This window comes from Chiloscyllium punctatum, chromosome 17 (genome assembly GCF_047496795.1).
Source record: "Chiloscyllium punctatum isolate Juve2018m chromosome 17, sChiPun1.3, whole genome shotgun sequence".
Taxonomy (NCBI): Eukaryota; Metazoa; Chordata; class Chondrichthyes; order Orectolobiformes; family Hemiscylliidae; genus Chiloscyllium; species Chiloscyllium punctatum.
The window spans coordinates 44,579,605-44,600,604 of NC_092755.1; the positions used below are offsets into that span (position 1 = coordinate 44,579,605).

Consider the following 21,000-nt stretch of genomic DNA (forward strand, 5'->3'; position numbering starts at 1 on the left):
ATAGACACATGGATGATAGTAAAATGAAGGGTATGTAGGTTAGTCTGATCTTAGAGGAGGATAAAAAACCAGCACAACATCGAGTGTTGAAGAGCCTATACTGTGCTGTACTGTTCTATGTTCTATATTCTAAACTTCACCTGCCACTACTTGTCCCATTGGCCCATCTGATGAAGACATTGTTGTAACTCTGAGGTAACCTTCTTCACTGTACACTACACCTCCAATTTTGGTGTCAAATGCAAACTTACTAATCATACTTACTATGATCACATCAAAATATTTTACATAAAGGACAAAAAGCAGTGGACTCATCACTGATCCTTTTGGCACACCACTGGTCACAGGTCTCCAGTCTGAAAACCAACCCTGCTCTACCAACCTCTGTATCCAAATGGCTAGTTCTCGCTGTATTCTATGAGATCTAACCTTGCTAACCAGTCTCCCTTGGGGAACCTTGTTGAACGCCTTACTGAAGTCCATATAAATCATATCCACGACTCTGTTACTTTTTCAAAAAACTCAATCAAGTTTATGAGACACCATTTCACATGCACAACACCGTGTTGACCATCCCTAAACAGTCTTTGCCTTTCCAAATGCATATACATGCTGTCCCTCAGGATTCCCTCCAACAACATGCCACTGACCTATAGTACTCTGCTTTATCCTTATCACCTTTCTTAAATAGCGGCATCATGTTAGCCAACTTCCAGACTTCTGGCACCTCACCTGTGGCTATCAATAATACAAATATCTCAGCAAGGGCCCAGTTATTACCTCCCTAACTTCCCACAATGTTCTAGGGTACACCTGATCAGGTCCCAAGGAATTATCCACCTTTATACATTTTAAGATGTCCAGCACCTCCTCCTCTGTAATGTGGGCAGTTTTCAAGATGTCGCTATTTATTTCACCACATTCTCTACCTTCCTTATCCTTCTCCACAGTAAACTCAGATGCAAAATACTTGTTTTGTATCTCCCTTGTCTCCTGTAGTTCCATACATAGGCAGCTTTGCTGATCTTTACAGAGTCTTATTCTCTCCCTGTTACTCTTTGCCCTTAATGTATATGTAGAATCCCTTCAGATTCTCCTTAAATCTATTTGCCGAAGTTACCTCATGTCCACTTTTTGTCCTCCTGATTTCTCTCTAGAAGGAAGGAGAAGAGGAAAAGATGGAGACAGGGATAAAGGAGAAAGAAGGAACAAAGGCAAAGGAGCAAAAAAGGTAAGGAAACTAAAGAAAAAAAAGGGGAAAAAGTCATAATTTGTATGCAAATTAACCTGCAAGGGAGAAGTTTTCTAAGTTCTGTTATCGACTCCACATATTGGGAGGGGGAGATAACGGAAACAAGAAATAGAATTCACAGCAGCAGCAGCTCCACAGAAGCAAGAGGGCAATATTCACATTAAGAGGGGGATGCTTGGTGCACTTTTCTGATATTGAAGGCATGTTATTAGAGGTGGGATGTGGTGGACAAAAGGTGATGGATGACGGAAAACATCTCAATGTGGCTATGTCCTCCTGAAAATTATTGAGGTCTAATAAACTCCCCTGCAGCTGCCTGGGTGACATTTTCTTCTTGAGTCCCATTTAGAAAACCTTTTGGAGTCATGTGGACATTTCCAGCTGGCTCAGGTAAAGGAAGACCATTAGCAGAGACTTGGTTAGTCACAGGAGTTACAGCCCAGCAATACCTCCCTCCAAGGCAACCTTTTTCTAAATTATATCCATCATTCTTCTATCCATCTCGCACTTTCCTTCCTCAAGAAGTAACTTGAAGAGAGATGGGATTGATCTCGCCTGAGCCTGGCCTCCTTGAAGGTGAGCATGTTCTTCCCTTTCAGGGGAGATGTCATGGAGAAGGACATGGTGAGTGAGTTCACTGTTCAACACCAGGTAGCCACTGCATCTTCTGGACACTGGATGGTGTCCAGTGCCATGAATGTGAGAAGGTGTAGCATGCACAGAAACAAACTATCCAACACCTAGACTGCCAGAACATTCAGATTGGAGGTGCACTGTCCCTTCCCCATTCCTGTATTTGATCTCTCGGCTGCAGAGTCAGTGCCAATGGTCAATATCATCATGGTTGTCACACATTAGAGGGGCTGATTTGAAAAGTGACTACACAGAAGGAACACATGGTAAAAATCATGCTGTAACCTGTAGTGATTGGAGGGAAGTCAGCCAGCTGGACTTCAGAACGAGAGTTCCCTGACTGGGTCTGTTAATCTGTTTCAATCAGGGAGCCCAGCTAAAAAGAGGACTGAGAGAAATTCTGGTACTCAGAGAACTGACCTTGAAGAGGCAAAATCACAGTCAAGGACCATTCATTTAAATAAAGGGTGACTTGATGACAAGATACTTGCCTCTATGAGTTATTTCATACTGCTCTCCCACCAGAAAGCATCAACCAACCTGTGAATAACCCCATGCGCCCCACTGTTCATGAGTGATCTCTACAAACATGCTAACCCTTTTTAATCCCATATTTAGTAATTTGAGGCTGCTAATTCCACAGTCAGCCTCAAATGTAGCAAGGAGAGAGTGCAGAGCCATAAACCTCAACAGACATAGTGATTTCCTCTCCCTCAAATCTGCACCCAAATAAGAGGGGGAGAACCTTGAGAAGTGATGCTGCTCACTGGAAGAGGAGTCCAAGCATTTTATGGATCGTGCTGAAGAATGAGATGCATCAGTGTTCAACTGATAACTGCAGGAACGGGAGAAGCCCCTCTATCTGAGGGGGAGCTGCAGGTTCCACCTGTTTCAACCCAGTCACTTGGTGCCAAGCTGGACATTCTGAATGTTAGTGTGGCTGGGATCAATGATCATGTGTCATACAGTCTTCTACTCTTATCTCTCACCCTTCACCACTTCTCCATTAAGGCCAAGGGATGCAAACTTGGATATATATGGCAGAGATGAATGGTTTGGCCTACCAGATCCAACTGGACCACATGAAACATTTTGTGCCATGCTCTCATTTACTAAAACTACTCAATATTCCAGTATCAACCTGGAATTCAGAGAAACCACATCCAGCAGACTGTCTCCCTAAAGCACTCTCCTCCTTGGTCCATAGCAGACCAAACCATCTTCCTCCTGTTGACCAGCCGGTGAGAACTATCTTCACACAGTCCCAATCTATCAAATTTGTAGTTCGGGAAACACTTGCAACGCCTTCTCTTCTTGTTCCAGAAACCCTCATCCTTGAATTTATTACTTCTGGTGTTTCCTAAGGATCTAAGTTTGACTCTGTCCTATTTCCATCATTAACATCCTCCAAATATACAAGTAGTTTCACATCTACGCTGCAAACATTCACCTCTACTTCAGCACTATCGCTCTCGTCCCCTCAACTGTTGCTGAACTATCAAACTGTTTATCCAGTAAGTCATGTGCAGAACTGGCCTCCAGTTAAACAGAAGGAAGACTGAACCATTGTTTTTGAGCTCAGGACCAAACTTCGTTTCTTAATGATCACCTACCTCTCTCTCCCCCCGATGCTGAGGTTAAAGCCCAACTCTCGGTCAGTTCCTGTTCATAACTTCAGTCTCATATTTGACTCTAAGATGAGCCTCTGATCAATCCTGACTATTTCCTGCAGTCTATTTTCACCTCTATAACATTGTCTAAATCCAGCCATTTCAGTTCATCATCTGCAGAAACCCTCATCCTTAAATTTGTTACCTTTGAGTTGACTAATCCCTCACTTTTCTAACTGGTTTCTCATATCCTATGTTTTCTATAAACGTGTGATCTGTGAAATCTGCCTGTCCCTCAAGTAACACCAACTCACACTCCATTGACCTAGGTGTCTTTGTTTGTATATCAATATGCTTTTAAGGTACTACGCAGCATATTATCACCACGTAACCTGAAGGGATAAGGTTTCAGATTCCAGCTTATTTGGAACCATTTGAAACTGATGAAAGCATTTAACTCTTTGTAATTGAATAAGTTAATGTTAGCCTAGACACCGATGTGAATGTAGCATTTGTATATATTCATGAGCTAAATGTCTATTAGATCATTCAATACCCTGTCCTAATTTCTACCATGTCCTACCACGGAGTGGGGCTGCTACATTTATTCAAGGATGAGTTAGATAGATAAAGAGTGTACATGTGTGTTGTTGACAAGACAATGAGGTGCGACCACACAGATCAGCTGTAACCGTACTGATTGGGGAAAGAAGCTGAAAGGGGTGAGTGGCCCACTCCTGCTCCTAAATCATACATTTCTATGAACTAATTTTATTACATTATACATAATTCATGTGCATGCTACATCAATACAAGTTGTCACTGTTTCAGTTCATGTTATCCACGGACAAGTCCCGAGACTGTAAAACCTGTCTCCTTCCACGTGTCTGAAATAAGGCCTGTGCTGACAACAAGTCACAATAAATAGAAAGAACTTTGACTTACCAACACCATCAAATACACAGTCTGCTGTTCCTGGGCATCCTTCTCCTCCCTTCTTGCTGATGTCTGATCTTCTCAGTGCACGAAGGTTCATAAGACAGCTGTCTCTGACCCTCACCAGGGCTTTCTTCACACTAGCCTGAAGCAACTGTCTGAATGACGAGGAACTGCAATTCAAGTTGAGAGGCAGGAACTCCTTCAGCAGACTCATGGCCTTCGGACTCAGTGCCTGGTTGGTTTTAGGGCTGATGCACAGCAGAGCAAGTGCACGGAGGCGCACACGGTCACTCAAACAATGTAAGGAGGCCCTCAAATTCCCCTGTATGTTGGCCTCCATGGGCAGGGATCCAGAAATTACCTGCTGAGTGCTGATTAGGGTGATCCAGCCAAGGTGATGCTCTGGGTGGCCACCATCAAATGCCCTAGCCAGTAGGTGGAAGGACGCTGGGAAGATCTTCAGTGTTCTTCCTAGGAGGTAATTGGCAGTGTTCTGCTGATATAATGGGAGGTCAGAGGTTAAAGCCTCAGCCAGTATTTGCAGCCACCACTGAGCCCAACTCTCTGCTAGTTCCTGTTCAGACAGGGTTCCTTGGGTCAAAGTGCACTCCAACCTGTGCTGCTGCAGTATTGTCCAGTACAGCTCAGAGGCAGCAGAGCACAAGTGATTTGTTGAAAGGCAGTTGAACAAATGTTTTGGAAGCTCCTCGTAATCAACCATGATCTGGGGACAAAACTCTTTGTCAGAAAAAGCACCGACTGGAACAGTGGGTCCCAAATCCTAGCTCCCATTTCCCCTTATAGACAGCAGTCTTTATAGACTAAAACAGACAGGCTATTTCCTGTGGCCTAGACGAAGACACGAAGGTGATTATAAGATATAGCCAGAGTCAGTGTGTGGTTCTGGGAATTAAGAGCACAGTCAGAATTCAGAGCTGAGGAGAAGATATGCTTATTACATTTCTTTTATGGTTTATAGTTTGCAAGGGCTATACGCTATAGCAACCAAGACCAGGGATTAACACCCGAAAACAACTGATATTATGTCATATGAAGAATCTTCCTAAAGTTTTAATTTAAAGGGTTAAATCATAGCGGGAGAGCTCAAAGCCATGGTGTGCTCTTCTTGCTCTACATGGGAAGCCAGAAACATTTCCAAGGCCTGGACCCTGCATACGTGCAGGAAATGTCTCCAGCTGCAGCTCTGTAAGACCAAGTTTCAGAGGTGGAGTTGCAGCGGCAACTGGGGTCACTGTAGAGCATTCACAAGACAGCGTGTGTAATGGATAGCACATACAGAGTAGTGGTCACATCACAGGCTAAGGCTCCATGGGGGAAGGGAACAGGTATCCACAAGATAAAGCAGGATGTCTCAGCAGGGAGCGCAGGGGTTTCCTATGGCTATTCCACATCAAAACAGATACATCACTTTGGATATTGTTGAAGGGAAGGCCTCTCAGGGGAAAGCAGCAATACCCAAATTCATACCACCAGGGTTGGCTCTGATACACGGGAGAGGAGTAAAAAGTGTGGGAATGCAGTAATTAAAGCGGATTCAATTGTAAGAGATTTCTGTGGCTGCAAATGAGATGGTATGTTGACTCTTTGGTACTAGCTCCAAGGATGTCTCTGAGCAGCTACAGAACACTCTGGAGGGGAGGATGAGGATAAAGGGATACTATCCAGTGACTAATGGGGTTCTGCAGGGTTCAGTGTAGGAACCACAACTATTTGCATTATCCATTAATGATCTGGACAAAGGAACGGAGGGTACTGTTGGTACGTTTGCAGATGCCACAAAGATAGGTGGAGGGGCAGGCAGTGTGGAGGAATCCAGAAGGACTTGGACAGGCTAGGAATGGGCAAACCTATGCATACAGGTCCACAGTTCCCTGAAAGTGGCAACACAAATGGATAAGGTGTTCAAGAAGGCATTTGGCATGAAACACAGAATATAAAAATTGGCAAGTCATGTAGCAGCTGTACAAAATTTTAATTAGACCACATTTTGAATATTGCATACAGTTCTGTCGCCATATGACAAGAAGGATGTGGAGGCTTTGGAGAGGGTACAGAAATGGTTTATCAGGATGTTACCTGGTTTGGAAGCTATTAGCTCTGAGAAGAGACTGGACAAACTTGTTTTGCTTTCACTTGAACCTTGGAGGATGAGGAATGACCTGATAGAAGTTTACAACATTATGAGAGGCATGGATAGAATGGATAGTCAGAGTCTTTTGCCCAGGGTAAAAATATCAATTAGTTGGGACATAAGTTTGAGGTAAAAAGGGGAAAGTTTAGAGATGTGACTGTCAAGTTTTTTACACAGAGGGTGGTAAGTGCCAGAGGGGATGATGGAGGCAGAAAGAATAGCATTGCTTAAGAAGTATCTTGACAGATATTTGAATATGCATGGAGTAGAGCGATATGGGTCAGATGGATGCAATAGATTTTTAGTTTAGAAAGACATGATGTGTCAGTACAGTCATAGAGTCATAGAGATGTACAGCATGGAAACAGACCCTTCGGTCCAACCCGTCCATGCTGAACAGATATCCCAACCCAACCTAGTCCCACCTGCCAGTACCCGGCCCATATCCCTCCAAACCCTTCCTATTCATATACCCATCCAAATGCCTCTTAAATGTTGCAATTGTACCAGCCTCCACCACTTCCTCTAGCAGCTCATTCTATACACGTAACACCCTCTGCGTGAAAAAGTTGCCTCTTAGGTGTCTTTTATATCTTTCCCCTCTCACCCTAAACCTATGTCCTCTAGTTCTGGACACCCCAACTCCAGGGAAAATACTTTGTCTATTTATCCTATTCATGCCCCTCATAATTTTGTAAACCTCTATAAGGTCACCCCTCAGCATCCGACGCTCCAGGGAAAACAGCCCCAGCCTGTTCAGCCTCTCCCCGTGGCTCAGATCCTCCAACCCCGGCAACATCCTTGTAAATCTTTTCTGAACCCTTTCAAGTTTCACAACATCTTTCCAATAGGAAGGAGACCAGAATTGCACGCAATATTCCAACAGTGGCCTAGCCAATGTCCTGTACAGCCGCAACATGACCTCCCAACTCCTGTACTCAATACTCGGACCAATAAAGGAAAGCATACCAAACACCACCTTCACTATCCTATCTACCTGCGAATCCACTTTCAAGGAGCTATGAACCTGCACTCCAAGGTCTCTTTGTTCAGCAACACTCCCCAGGACTTTACCATTAAGTGTATAAGTCCTGCTAAGATTTGCTTTCCCAAAATGGAGCACCTCGCATTTACCTGAATTAAACTCCATCTGCCACTTCTCAGCCTATTGGCCCATCTGGTCCAGATCCTGTTGTAATCTGAGGTAACCCTCTTCGCTGTCCACTATACCTCCAACTTTGGTGTCATCTGCAAACTTACTAACTGTACCTCTTATGCTCGCATCCAAATCATTTATGTAAATGACAAAAAGTAGAGGGCCCAGCACCAATCCTTGTGGCATTCCACTGGTCACAGACCTCCAGTCTGAAAAACAACCCTCCACCACCACCCTCTGTCTTCTACCTTTGAGCCAGTTCTGTATCTAAATGACTACTTCTCCCTTTGAGCCTGTCCTGTATCCAAATGGCTAAGTGTCTTGGTGGGCTGAAGGGCCCGTTCCTACACTGTACTGTTCTTGGTTCTGACATGCAATGTTAGTATCCATTTCAAGAGGACCACAATGTAAAAGCATTGACGTATGTTCCATTCAGACCGCATTTGAAATACAATGGCAGTTCTAGGCCCTGTATCTAAGGAAGAAAATAATAGCATGGGAGAGGTGGGACAGGGGACTGGTGTTCAGAGGAGATTTACAGGAATGATACTGAGGATGAAGGACTTGTCATATGAGGAGTGATTGAGGACTCTGGGTCTGCAGAAGGATTGAAGGTTGGGAGGTGGGGGGGGGGTATATCTCATTGGAACTTATAGGATACTGAGAGATCTGGACAGAATGGACATGGAGAAGATGTTTCCATTGGTAGGAGATACTGGGATGCAAAGACATAGCCCCAGAGTGAAGGGAATGGAGATGAGGAGGAATTTCTTTATCCAAAAGGTGGTGAATCCGTGGAATTCACTGCCGCAGATGGCTGCGGAGGCCAATTCATTGAGTGTATTTTAGACAAAGACAGAAAGGTCCTTGATTGTAAGGGGATCAAGGGTTACTGGGAGATGGCAGGAGAATAGCATTGAGAAACATATCAGCCACAATCAAATGGCAGAGCAGGTTCAAAGGCCTATGGGTCTTATGGGTTTCACCTGGGCAGGTTCATGATGTCCTGGGGAAGCATTTGCTAGAGTGGTTGTGAAGACTTTAAATTAAAATGGCAGGGGACCTATGCAAGGTGTCAGAAAAAGGAGAATTACGGACAAGAAATGGGAATAAGAAAAGGAATCGGCAGAGAAATCAAAGGCCAGGATCAAACATGGACATAGTGAAAAATAATGGACACAGGACCAGTAATGTTTAATAGACAAGCCTTAAAGCATTGTGCCTCAATGCACACAGCATTTGCAATAAAATGAATGAATTGATTGCACAAATAGATATGAAGAGGTATGATATAGCCAGGATTAGAGAGGCATGGCTGCAAGGTGACCAGAGATGGGAAATGAATACCCACCAGTATTCAATATTTAGGAAGGACAGACAAAAAGGAAATAATGATGGAATTGAGTTGCTGGTTAAAGAAGAAGAAATTAATGAAACATCATGCTCTGATAATATAGAATGTGGGTAGAGTTCAAAAACACCAAGGCACAAAAACATTAGTGGGGTTTGTGTATGGATTGCCAAGCCGCAGGCAAGATGTTGGGAAAATTAGAGGCACATGCAATATTGTAACATTTGTAATTATAGGAGACTTTAAGTTGCCAATAGATGGGCCTAATCAAATTAGTAACAATACTGTAGGGGAGGAACTCCTGGAATGTAAACAGAATGATTTTCTCAACCATTACATGGAGGAAGCAGGCCATTCTACACTGGGTATTTTGTCATGAGAAAGGAATAATTAGCAATTTAATTATGCAAGGCTCCTCAGAGATGAGCAACCATATGACTGAATTCCTCATTCACATGGACAGTGGCAAAGTTGATTCTGAAACTAGGGTCCTGAATGTAAAGAGGGGAAACTACAATGATAATTGAGTGTGAGAGTTGGCGACTGAATAGTTTAACAGTGGAAAGACAATGGCAAACAATCAAAGAGCACATGGGTGAACTGAAACAATTGTTCATTCTGTCTGGTCTAAAGGTAAAATAGGTGGCTCAACTATGGCTCACACAGATAAAGACAAAGGAAGAGGTGTAGAAACTAGCCAGAACTAACAACAGATGTGGAGTGGGAGCAGTTTATAATTTAGCAAAGGAGGAAAATGGGAAAATAGAGTAAGCTCGAGAGGAACATAAAGCTGACTATAAAAGTTGGTATAGGTATGTGGAGAGAAAAAGATTCATGAAGGTAAATGTAGGTCCCTTCCAGTCAAAAGTAAGGAAATCTATAATGGGGATACAAAAGAAATGGCTGCTGAAGTCAATACACACTTTGGTCTGTGTTCACAAAGAATGCAGATAAGAAACCAGAAATGCTGGGGAACTTAGTGTTTAATGATAAGGAAGAACTGAAGGAAATCAGTATATGTAGGGAAATAGTGTTGGGGAATTTGATGGGACTGAAGGCTGATAAATCCCCACATCTGGATAATGTACATCCCACAGTATCTCAGGAAGTGGCCCAAAAATAATGGTTGCACTGGTGATCAGCTTCCAAGATTCTATAGACTACAGATTAGTTCCTACAGACTGGAGGGTAGTTAAAGTAACCTCTCTGTTTAAGAAGGAAGGTAGACAGAAAACCAGGAATTATGCACTAATGAGTCATATGGAGGTAATGTGTAAGACGTTAGAGTCTATTATTATGATGGAATTCATAGCAGAGTGCTTGGAAAATTGTGACAGGATCAGATGGAGTCAGCATAGATTTAGGAAAGAAAAATCTACTGGCATTCTTTAAGTATGTAATTAATGGAATTGATAAGGGGAAAACAGTCAATGTAATTTATCTGGACTTTCAGAAGGCTTGCAACAGTCCCACATGTGAGATTAGTGTGTAAAATAAAAGCAAATAGAATTGGGGCTATTGTATTGAGATTGGCAGAAAACTGGTTGGCAGATAGGAAAATAAACTGGTCTTTTTCCAAAGGGTTTGTAGTGACCGGTGGGGTACCGCAGGGCTCAGTGCTGGGCCACAGCTATTCACAATACGTATTAATGAGGGATCAAAATATAATGTCTCCAGTTTACAGATGACACAAAGTTGGATGGAGGGATGGGCTAGGAGGAGGATGCAGAGATGCTTCAGGGCGATTTGGATAAATTGAGTGACTGACAAATACATACCAGATATAGTACAATTATGGAATCATAGAATGTTACAGTACAGAAAGAGGCCATTTGACCCATCACATCTATACCAGCTCCAAAAAGAGCTACCAGCTAGTTTCATTCTCCAGCTACAACTCCATAGCCCTTTAAATTCATCACATTCAAATATACATCCAGCTGTCTTTTGAAACTTCCTACCGAATCTGCCTCTCCAATTTCAAATACCCTCCCTTCCCAGCCCCTCCCCCTCCCTTCCATTCCTCTCAGCCACCTACCGGATTCATCCCTCCCATCAACTGAGATCGTACCTCTACCTGTCTACACCTGTCCCCACCTCACCACTCTGCACCCGCACCCCCTTTATCTACAGCTCCCTTACACCCACCCCCAGTACTGAGGAAGGGTTACACCCGAACGTCGACTTCTCCACCTCCTGGTGCTGTCTGGCTTGCTGTGCTCTTCCAGCCTCCTGCTTGTCTGCCTTGGATTCCAGCATCTGCAGTTTCTTTCTCCACCATTCTCTTAGGTAGCACATTCCAAATCCTGATAGTTCTCTAAGTAAAGTATCATACGATATTAGTATTTAACAGTGCAGCAGGAGGCTATACAACCCACTGTGTCTGTATTGGCTCCAAAAGTGCTCTCCAGCTAGCCCCATTCTGCAGCCTCATCTGTGTAGCTCTCTGAATTCATCACTTTGAAATACATATCAGCTCTCTTTTGAAACCTTTATGGAATCTGGCTCCATCACTCTTCCAGACAGTGCATTCCAATTTCACATCATCTTTCTGATAGGAAGGAGACCAGAATTGTACGCAATATTCCAACAGTAGTCTAACCAAAGACCTGTACAGCCACAATATGACCTCCCATCTCCCGTACTCAATATTCTGACCAAACGCCTCCTTCACTATCCTATCTATCTGTGACTCCACTTTCAAGGAGCTATGAACCTGCACTCCAAGGTCTCTTTGTTCAGCAACACACCTTAGGACCTTACCATTAAGTGTATAAATCCTGCTAAGATTTGCTTTCCAAAAATGCAGCACTTCACATTTATCTAAATTAAACTCCATCTGCCACTTCTCAGCCCATTGGCCCATCTGATCAAGATCCCGTTGTAATCTGAGGTAACCTTCTTCACTGTCCACTACACCTCCAATTTTGGTGTCATCAGCAAACTTACTAACTATACCTCTTATGCTCACATTCAAATCATTTATATAAATGATGAAAAGTAGAGGTCCCAGCACCAATCCTTGTGGCATTCCACTGATTGCAGGCCTCCAGTCTGAAAAACAACCCTCCACCACCACCCTCTGTCTTCTACCTTTGAGCCAGTTCTGTATCCAAATGACAAGTTCTCCCTGTATTCCATGAGATCTAACCTTGCTAACCAGTCTCCCTTGGGGAACTTTGTCCTTCTTTCTTTTTCTTAAGCAAACCCTCTATTTCTTTAGTCATCCAGCATTCCATATACCTGAAGTCCATATAGATCACATCTACCACTCTGCCCTCATCAATCTTTTTTGTTACTTCTTCAAAAAACTCAATCAAGTTTGTGAGACATGATTTCCCATGCACAAAGCCATGTTGGCTATCCCTAATCAATCCTTGCTTTTCTCAATACACGTACATCCTATCCCTCAGGATTCCCTCCAAAAACCTGTCCACCACCGACGTCAGGCTCACCGGTCTATAGTTCCCTGGCTTGTCTTTACCACCCTTCTTAAACAGTGGCACCACGTTTGCCAACCTCAAGTCTTCTGGCACGTCACCTGTGACTATCAATGATACAAATATCTCAGCAAGAGGCCCAGCAATCACTTCTCTAGCTTCCCACTGAGTTCTTGGATACACCTGATCAGGTCCTGGGGATTTATCCACTTTTATGTGTTTCAAGACATCCAGCACTTCCTCCTCTGTAATATGGACATTTTGCAAGGTGTCACCATCTATTTCCCTACATTCTGTATCTTCCATGTCCTTTGCCACAGTAAACACTGATGCAAAATACTCATTTAGTGTCTGTTCCATCTCCTGTGACTCCACACAAAGGCCGCCTTGCTGATCTTTGAGGGTCCCTATTCTCTGAAGAAGGGCTCATGCCCGAAACATCGATTCTCCTGCTCCTTGGATGCTGCTGACCTGCTGCGCTTTTCTAGCAATACATTTTCAGCTCTGATCTCCAGCATCTGCAGTCCTCACTTTCTCCTAGGGCCCTATTCTCTCCCTAGTTACCCTTTTGTCCTTAATGTATTTGTAAAAACCCTTTGGATTCTCCTTAACTCTATTTGCCAAAGTTATCTCATATCCCCTTCCTCCCCTCCTGATTTCCCTCTCAAGTATACTTCTACTGCCTTTATACTCTTCTAAGGATTCACTCGATCTATCCTGTCTATACCTGACATATCCTTCTTTCTTTTTCTTAAGCAAACCCTTAATTTCTTTAGTCATCCAGCATTCCATATACCTAACAGGCCTTTCCTTTCACCCTAACAGGAATATATTTCCTCTGGACTCTTGTTATCTCATTTCTGAAGGCTTCCCATTTTCCAGCCGTCCCTTTACCTGCGAACAGCTGCACCCAATCAGCTTTTGAAAGTTCTCGCTTAATACTGTCAAAATTGGCCTTCGTCCAATTTTGAGCTTCAACTTTTAGATCTGGTCTATCCTTTTCCATCACTATTTTAAAACTAATAGAATGGTGAGAATATTTGAATAAAAGAGAAGGGATGTCTTGCTACAATGATACAGGGCCTTGGTTTTGGTCTCCACATGTGAGGAAGGATGTTCTTGCTATAGACAGAGTACAGCTGACTGATTCCTGGGATGGCTGAACTGACATATGAGGAAAGCCTGAATCAGTTAGAATTATATTCACTGGACTTCTGAAGAATGAGGGGAGACCTCACAGAAACCTATACAATTTTAAACGGACGAGACAGGTGAGTGGAGGAGGGATGTTCCGAATGACAGAATCATGGGTCATGGAATAATTTATTCATTCATGGGATGTGGGCATTGCTAGCTGGGTCAACATTTAGTGCCCATCCCTAGTTGCCTTGAGAAGGTGTTAGTGAGGTGCCTTCTTGAACTGCTGCAATCCATGTGCTGTCAACAGACTCCCAATGCCCTTAAGAAGGGAATTCCAGGATTTTGACCCAGCAACAGTGATATATTTCCAAGTCGGATGGTGAGTGCCTTGAAGGAGGACTTGGAGGAGGTGGTGGTGTTCCTTGGCCTCCTAGATGGTATAGGTCCTGGGTCTCGAGGGTACTGTCAAAGGATCTTTGGTGAAGTTCTGCAATGCACCTTGTAAATAGTACACACGCCTGCGACTGAGCAGAGGTGGTTGACAGGAGGTAAACCATTTTGGACTAAGATGAGGAGAAATTTCTTCGTCCAGAGAATGGTGAGACTGTGGAATTCACTATCACAGAAAACAGTTGAGGGCAAAACATCAACAACACAAAAAAAAATCAAAGAACTGCCGATGCTGGAAATACGAAATAAGAACAGAAATTGCTGGAAAGACTGAGCAGGTCTGGAAGCAGTTGTCAAGAGAAAGCAGAGTAAACTTTCAGTCCAGTGACCCTTCTTCCAGAATGGTCAGAACATTATAGGATTTGTAGTAATAGTAGTAGGATACATCATTTGGGGCTAAAGGGATCAAAGAATATGGTGGAAAAGCAGGAACAGGCTATTAAGTATGATAAACAGACATGAACCTAATGAATGGTGATACAGGTCTGAATAGCCTACTCCTATTTTATGTTTGTAGACAAAAGAGGCTGGAAACTGTAGCTGTAACAGTTAGATTGAGGCCAATGATTGGGGCAGCACAGTGACTCAGTGATTAGCACTGCTGCCTCACAGCACTAGGGACCCGGGTTCAATTTCATCCTCGGGTGACCATCAGTGTGGAGTTTGCACATTCAGTTTAGTGGACTGACCATTCTAAATTGCCCGCAGTATCAAGGGATGTGCAGGCTAGGTGGGGTTAGCCATAGGAAATGCATGGTTACAGGGAATGGGTGGGGATGAGTGGGATGCTCTTCTGAGGGTTGGTGTGGATTTGATGGGCCAAATGGCCTGCTTCCACACTGTAGGGATTCTATGGTCGGGGATGGAAACCCTGGCAGTAATGGGCAGGGGCAAGGGGGGCTGCAACTAATGGAAACCCAAACCTCAACAGCTGAATGGATAAAGGAATGATCAGATACAAATAAGATGCACACACTGACTTGAAAGGGTGGAAGGGGGAGGCTAATAACTGGGGACAAACACCTTCCTCTAATTAAGCAAGGGAGGCAGTGAGGGTTGGAGAAACAGCTTTTGGACCAGAATTTTCATGCATTCTTCAGAGGAAAGGGTTCCAGTGACGAGGAAGCTCACAGGGCTGAGGGCAGAACAAACAATTGGGGATGTTTCATGATCCAGGTGAAAAGCCCAAACAAGCAAACAGATACAAACCTTATCTGCACCAAAGCAGGAGACGAGAGAGGAGAGGAGCAAATATTTGGCTTTCACCTGCCATGGGAGGGCTTTAAGACGATGCAGTAGGAATGAGTAAAGAGGCAGCTTCACATCCCCAAAGTGGCTGCACTCCTGTCTGTAAATATCCAGGAACAGGCGGAAAGAACAATGTATAGAGTCCAGCAGACCCTCCACCTGCCAACAACAAGAACATTGCAGGGCATCAGTTACACAAATCATAAACTCCAGACTTAGAGTCATAGAGATGTATAGTACAGCAACAGATCCTTGTATCCAACTTGTTCATACCGACCAGATATCCTGACCTAATCAACTCCCAATTGCCAGCACTTGGCCCATATTCCTCCAAACCCTTCCTATTCATATACCCACCCAGATATCTTTTAAATGTTGTAATTGTACCAGTCTTGACCACTCCTCTTGCAGCTCACTCCATACATGCACTACACTCTGCGTGAAAAAGTTGCCCCTTCGCTCCCTTTTAAATTTTTCCCCTCTCACCCTATACCTTTGCCCTCTAGTTTGGTTTCCTTTTCAGCAGCTCTCTGCATGGCCCTGAGAAGAAAAACCAAGCTTCACTGTGAGGCTGAGTTACCTGATGCTGTGAATTAGCCTGGGACCAACAAGCAAGATTAGAGTGGTGCTGGAAAAGCACAGCAGGTCAGACAGCAGGAAAATCGACGTTTCGGGCAGGAACTCTTCATCACGACAAGCATCCTTTGTACCTCCAGACCAGTGTAAATATTTCCAGGAAAAGTACAGTATGGGATTAGATACAGAGTAAAGCTTCCCTTCTACACTGTCCCGATTAACCATTCCCTACGCAGGTACAGCATGGGGCTAGTAACACAGTAAAGCTACCTCTACTCTTTTAAACTGAAAATAGGGCTCCTGTAATATAGCCCCCATCAAATAGTGATATGACAGAGTTAGGTGCAAAGTTAAGCTGCCTCTACACTCCTCCCCATCAAACTTTTCCAGGACAAGTGCAGCACAGGATTAAATTCACAGTAAAGCGTCCTCTACAGTTTTCATCTGAAAGAAAAGCTCTGCACTTGTTCCCATCAAACATTCCCATGGCAAGTACACCGTGGGATTAGATATGGAGTAAGGCTCAACTCTTTTAATTAGAATATAAAGCCTCCCCTACACTGTTCCCCCATCATACATTTCCAGAACATTCACAGCATGGCTCGGATACATTGTACAGCTCCCTCTTGACGGTCCCCATCAAACATTCACATGATAGACAGCATGAGCTTAGGTACAGAGTAAAGCTACCTCTAATTATCTAAACTGAAAGCAAAGCTCCCCACATCTTTAAAACTAAAAATAAAGCCCCCAGTCAACTTGAAATTGAAACACTCTGTACTCTTTAAAATGAAAATAAAGCTTCCTCAACTCCTTTAAACTTAATGTAAAGCTCCTTTATATTGTTCCCATCAAATCTTCCCAATGAAAAATTGTTCAGTGAAAATATATAGGTAGCAATTAGACATAAGAAAGGAACGGTCACTTGATGGGATTGTACTATAGGCCCCCCCCCACCAACAGTCTGGGGGAAATTGAGAAACAAGTATGTCAAGTGATCTCAGATATATGAAAGCATAATAAGGTTGTAATAATTGGGAGTTTTAATTTTGCAAACATTGACTGGGGCTACCATAATAGTAAAGGTTTGGATGGTGAAAAATTTGTTAAATGTGTTCAAAAACATTTTTTTTATCAATATGTAAATGCTCCTACAACAGAAGGAGCAAAACTTGACCTTCATTTGGGCAAAAAATCGACAAATCTGAGGTGATTTGCCAAATACAGATCGAAATTATATGAAGAACCCTTCGGAGTATTTATAGGCAGAGGGATCTGGGTATGTAGGTCCACAGGTCACTGAAGATGGCAGTGCAGGGAGATAAGGTAGCAAAAATGGCCTGTGGCATGCTTGCCTTCATTGGAAGGGACATTGAGTATAAGGATAGACAAGTTATGCTGCAGTTTTACAGAACTTTAGTTAGGCCATACTTGGAATATTGAGTATAGTTCTGGTTACCACACCACCAGAAGGACGCAGATGCTTTGGAGAGTGTACAGAAAAGGTTTACCAAGATGTTGCCTCATCTGGAGGGTTTTAGCTATGAAGAAAGATTGAATAGACTGGGTTTGTTTTCACTGGAATGCAGGAGGTTGAGGGGCGACCTGATAGAAGTTTATAAGGTTATGAATGACATGGATAGAGTGGAAAGTACGAGGCTTTTTCCCAGGGTTGAGGCATCAATTACTACAGAACACAGGTTCAATGTACGTGGGGAGTTTAAAAGAAATTAATGAAGCAAGGTTTTCATGCAAAGGGTGGTGAGTGCTTGGAACATGCTACCAGAGGTGGTGGAAGCAGACACAATAGCAGCATTCAAGAAACACATGAATAGGAAGTGAATAGAGGGATACGAATCCTGTAAGTGAAGACTGAATTAGTATGGAAAGGCAAAATGTGTCAACATAGGCTTGGGGGGGCTGATGGGCCTGTTCCTGTGCTGTATTGTTCGTTGTTCTAAAAAGGCAGGGCAGGTGACTGAAGTAAAAGTAGAGGAACAGTTTGGATCTTGCAATCATAATTCTATTAGTTTCAAAATGGTTATTGAAAAGGATAGGCCTTCCATAAACATTAATATTTTCAACTGGAGTTAAACAAAATTTTTATGGTATGAGACAAGAACTTGCAAGAATTGATTGGAGTAGACTGTTCGCAGGTAAAAGGACATCTACAAGTGGGAGGCTTTCAAGAGCGTAATGACGAGAACTTATTTCATAGAATTTCAATTCATAGAATCCCCACAGGGTGTAAACAGGCCCTTCGGTCCTCCAAGTCCACACCAACTCTCCAAATAGTAATCCACACAAACCCATTCCCCATTTCCCTACATTTACCCCGAACCTACAGAACACTATGGGCAATTTAGCATGGCCAATTCACCCTAACCTGCACATCTTTGGATTGTGGGAGGAAACCGGAGCACCCAGAGGAAACCCACGCAGACACGGGGAGAATGTGCAAACTTCACATGGACAGTCGTGCGAGGCTGGAATCGAACCCAGGTCCCTGGTGCTGTGAGGCCACAATGCTAACCATTGAGCCACCGTGCCGCATTAGAGTGGATGGTAAGGCTGGTAAGATTAAAGAACAATTATGGAATAAAGTTTTGAGGTTCTAGTCAAGAATAAAAGAAAATCTTATTTTAGATATCGACAACTGAATTCAAATGAATCTCTTACACAATAGTGTAGGAACATTCTTAAGAAAGAAATCAGGAAAGCAAAGAGGGAATGTGAGATCGCTTTGGCAGGTAAGGTTCAGGATAATCTGAAGAGATTCTACAAGTACATTAAGAGTAAGAGGGTAATTACAGAGAGGATAGGGTTCCTTAAAGATCAAGAAAGTCGACTTTGTGTTGAACCCCAGGAGACGGGAAGATACTAAATGAATATTTTGTGTCAGTTTTTACTGTGGAGAAAGAAATGGAGAACGCAGGAAAATAAATATTGATAACAATGGATAAATCTTTGGTCTAAAGTATCCTAAAACTATATGGGAAGTAAGGGAGGAAATTGCAAGACCCCTTACAGAAGTATTTGCATCATCCATAACTTCACGTGAGTTGCCTAATGACCGAAGAGTGGCTAATGTTGTGCCTTTGTTTAAGAAGGTTCGTAGGGAGAAACTGGGGAACTAGAGACCTGTAAGTCTGACTTCAGATATGGGTAAGTTGTTGGAGGTGATTTTAAAAGGTAGGATTTATAGACATTTAGAGAGGCACAAATTGATTACGGATAGCCAGCATAGTTTTGCGTGAGGAAAATCATATCTCATAAATTTGACTGAGTTTTTTGAGGAAGTTACCAAAAAGATTGATGACGGCAGAGCTGTAGACATTGTTTACTTGAACTTTAGTAAACCCTTCATCAAGGTTCTGCATGGGAAACTAATTAGTAAAATTCGGTCACAGGGTGAACTTACAAATTGCATACATAATTGGCTTAACGATAGGAGACAGAGAGAGGTAGTGGAGGGCTGCTTTTCAGACTGTGACCAGCAATGTTCCACAGGGATTGGCTCTGGGTCCTCTTTTGTTTGTTATTTATATAAATGATTGGGATGAGACCATAGAAGGCAAGGATGGTAAGTTTGTGGATGATATCAAAATTGGTGGCATAGTGGAGAGTGAAGCAGATTTTCTAAGATTACAAAGGGATCTTAATTAAATGGGTTAATAGGCTGAAAAAAGGCAAATGGAGTTCAATCTGGATGAATGCAAGGTATTGGATTTTGGTACAACAAACGGGGGAAGGGCTTATACAATTAATGTTAGGGCCTTGGGTAGAGTTATAGAACAGAGGGACCTAGGGGTTCAGGTACATAATTCTTTAAAGCTTACATAATATATAGAGAGGTTGGTTAAAAAGGCAGTTAGCACGCTTGCCTTTACTACTTAACCCTTTGAGTTTCAGAGTTGGGATGTCATGTTGAGGTTGTACAGGACATTAGTGAGATTTCTTCTGGAGTACTGTTTCTGATTCTGGTCCCTGAGTTATAAGAAGGATATTATTAAGCTGGAGAAGGTTTAGAAGAGATTTACCAGGGTGTTGCCAGGTAGGGAAGGTTTGAATTGTAAAAAAAGGCGGATAGGCTACGACTTTTTCACTGGAGCACAGAAGGTTGAGAGGTGACCTTACAGAGAATCATAAAATCATGAGGTTTTTAGGTAGTGTTGGTTGTAGGTGTCTTGCCCTAGGATGGAGGATTTCAAGACTAGGGGACATATTTTAAGGTGAAAGGAGAGAGATTTAAAAAAGACATAAGGGGCAAATTTTTTTACACAGGTGGTTCAAGTGTGGAATGAACTTCCTAAGGAAGTGGTGGACATAGGTACAGTTACAAAACTTAAAAGACACTCAGATAAGTGCATGAATAGGAAGTTTTGGAGGAATATGGACCAGAAGCAGGCAGCTGGGACTGGTTTAGTTTGGGATTACGTGTTTCCTGGATCGGTTGGATTAAATAATCTATTTCCGTGCTGTATGACAGGGACAGCATGGGGTCAGACGCGGAGTAAACATCCCTCTATTCTAAACTGAAATTAAAGCTCCTTCAAACATTCCTAGGACAGGAACTGCACACACTTAGTTACAAAGTAACACGTCTTTTACATTGTCCTCATCAAACAATCTCAGCACAGGGATAGCAAGGGCTCCCTTTACTCTTTTATACTAAATATAAAACTGCCTTGAAACTGTCCCATGAAACAATCCCAGCATAGGTACTGCACAGGGTCAGATACAGAATAAAAGTCTCACTACTCTTTTAACCTGAACGTAAAGCTCCCTCGATACTGTCTACATTAAACACTCTCAAGACACATATTGTGCAGGGTAAGATGCAGAGTAAAGCTCTTCTACTCTCTTAACCTGAAAGTAAACTAAAAGCAAAGCTCTCTTTGACAAGAATAGAAATAGCTGGAGAAAATCCATGAAGTGAGGTGGTCACATCTGAGATGCAAGAGGAGAGACCACCAGGAAAACTAAAGTGAGTTGGCAGAGAGTGCAGGAATCCCCTGTGGCCATTCCCCTCAAAAACAAGTATATCATTTGC

General features: G+C 43.0%; 1 protein-coding gene across 2 annotated transcripts in view; it reads right to left on the reverse strand.

Annotated features, from left to right (window-relative positions):
• LOC140487778 (tRNA (32-2'-O)-methyltransferase regulator THADA) overlaps positions 1–21,000 on the reverse strand; it is a 295,012-nt gene that overhangs the window by 181,001 nt on the left and 93,011 nt on the right. For both annotated transcript variants that reach the window (XM_072587028.1, XM_072587029.1), the window contains exons 10-11: positions 15,333–15,530; positions 4,441–5,158 (exon numbers count right to left, since the gene is read on the reverse strand). In XM_072587028.1, the coding sequence (XP_072443129.1) occupies positions 4,441–5,158; positions 15,333–15,530 (916 nt within the window). The remainder of the gene's footprint in view (positions 1–4,440; positions 5,159–15,332; positions 15,531–21,000) is intronic.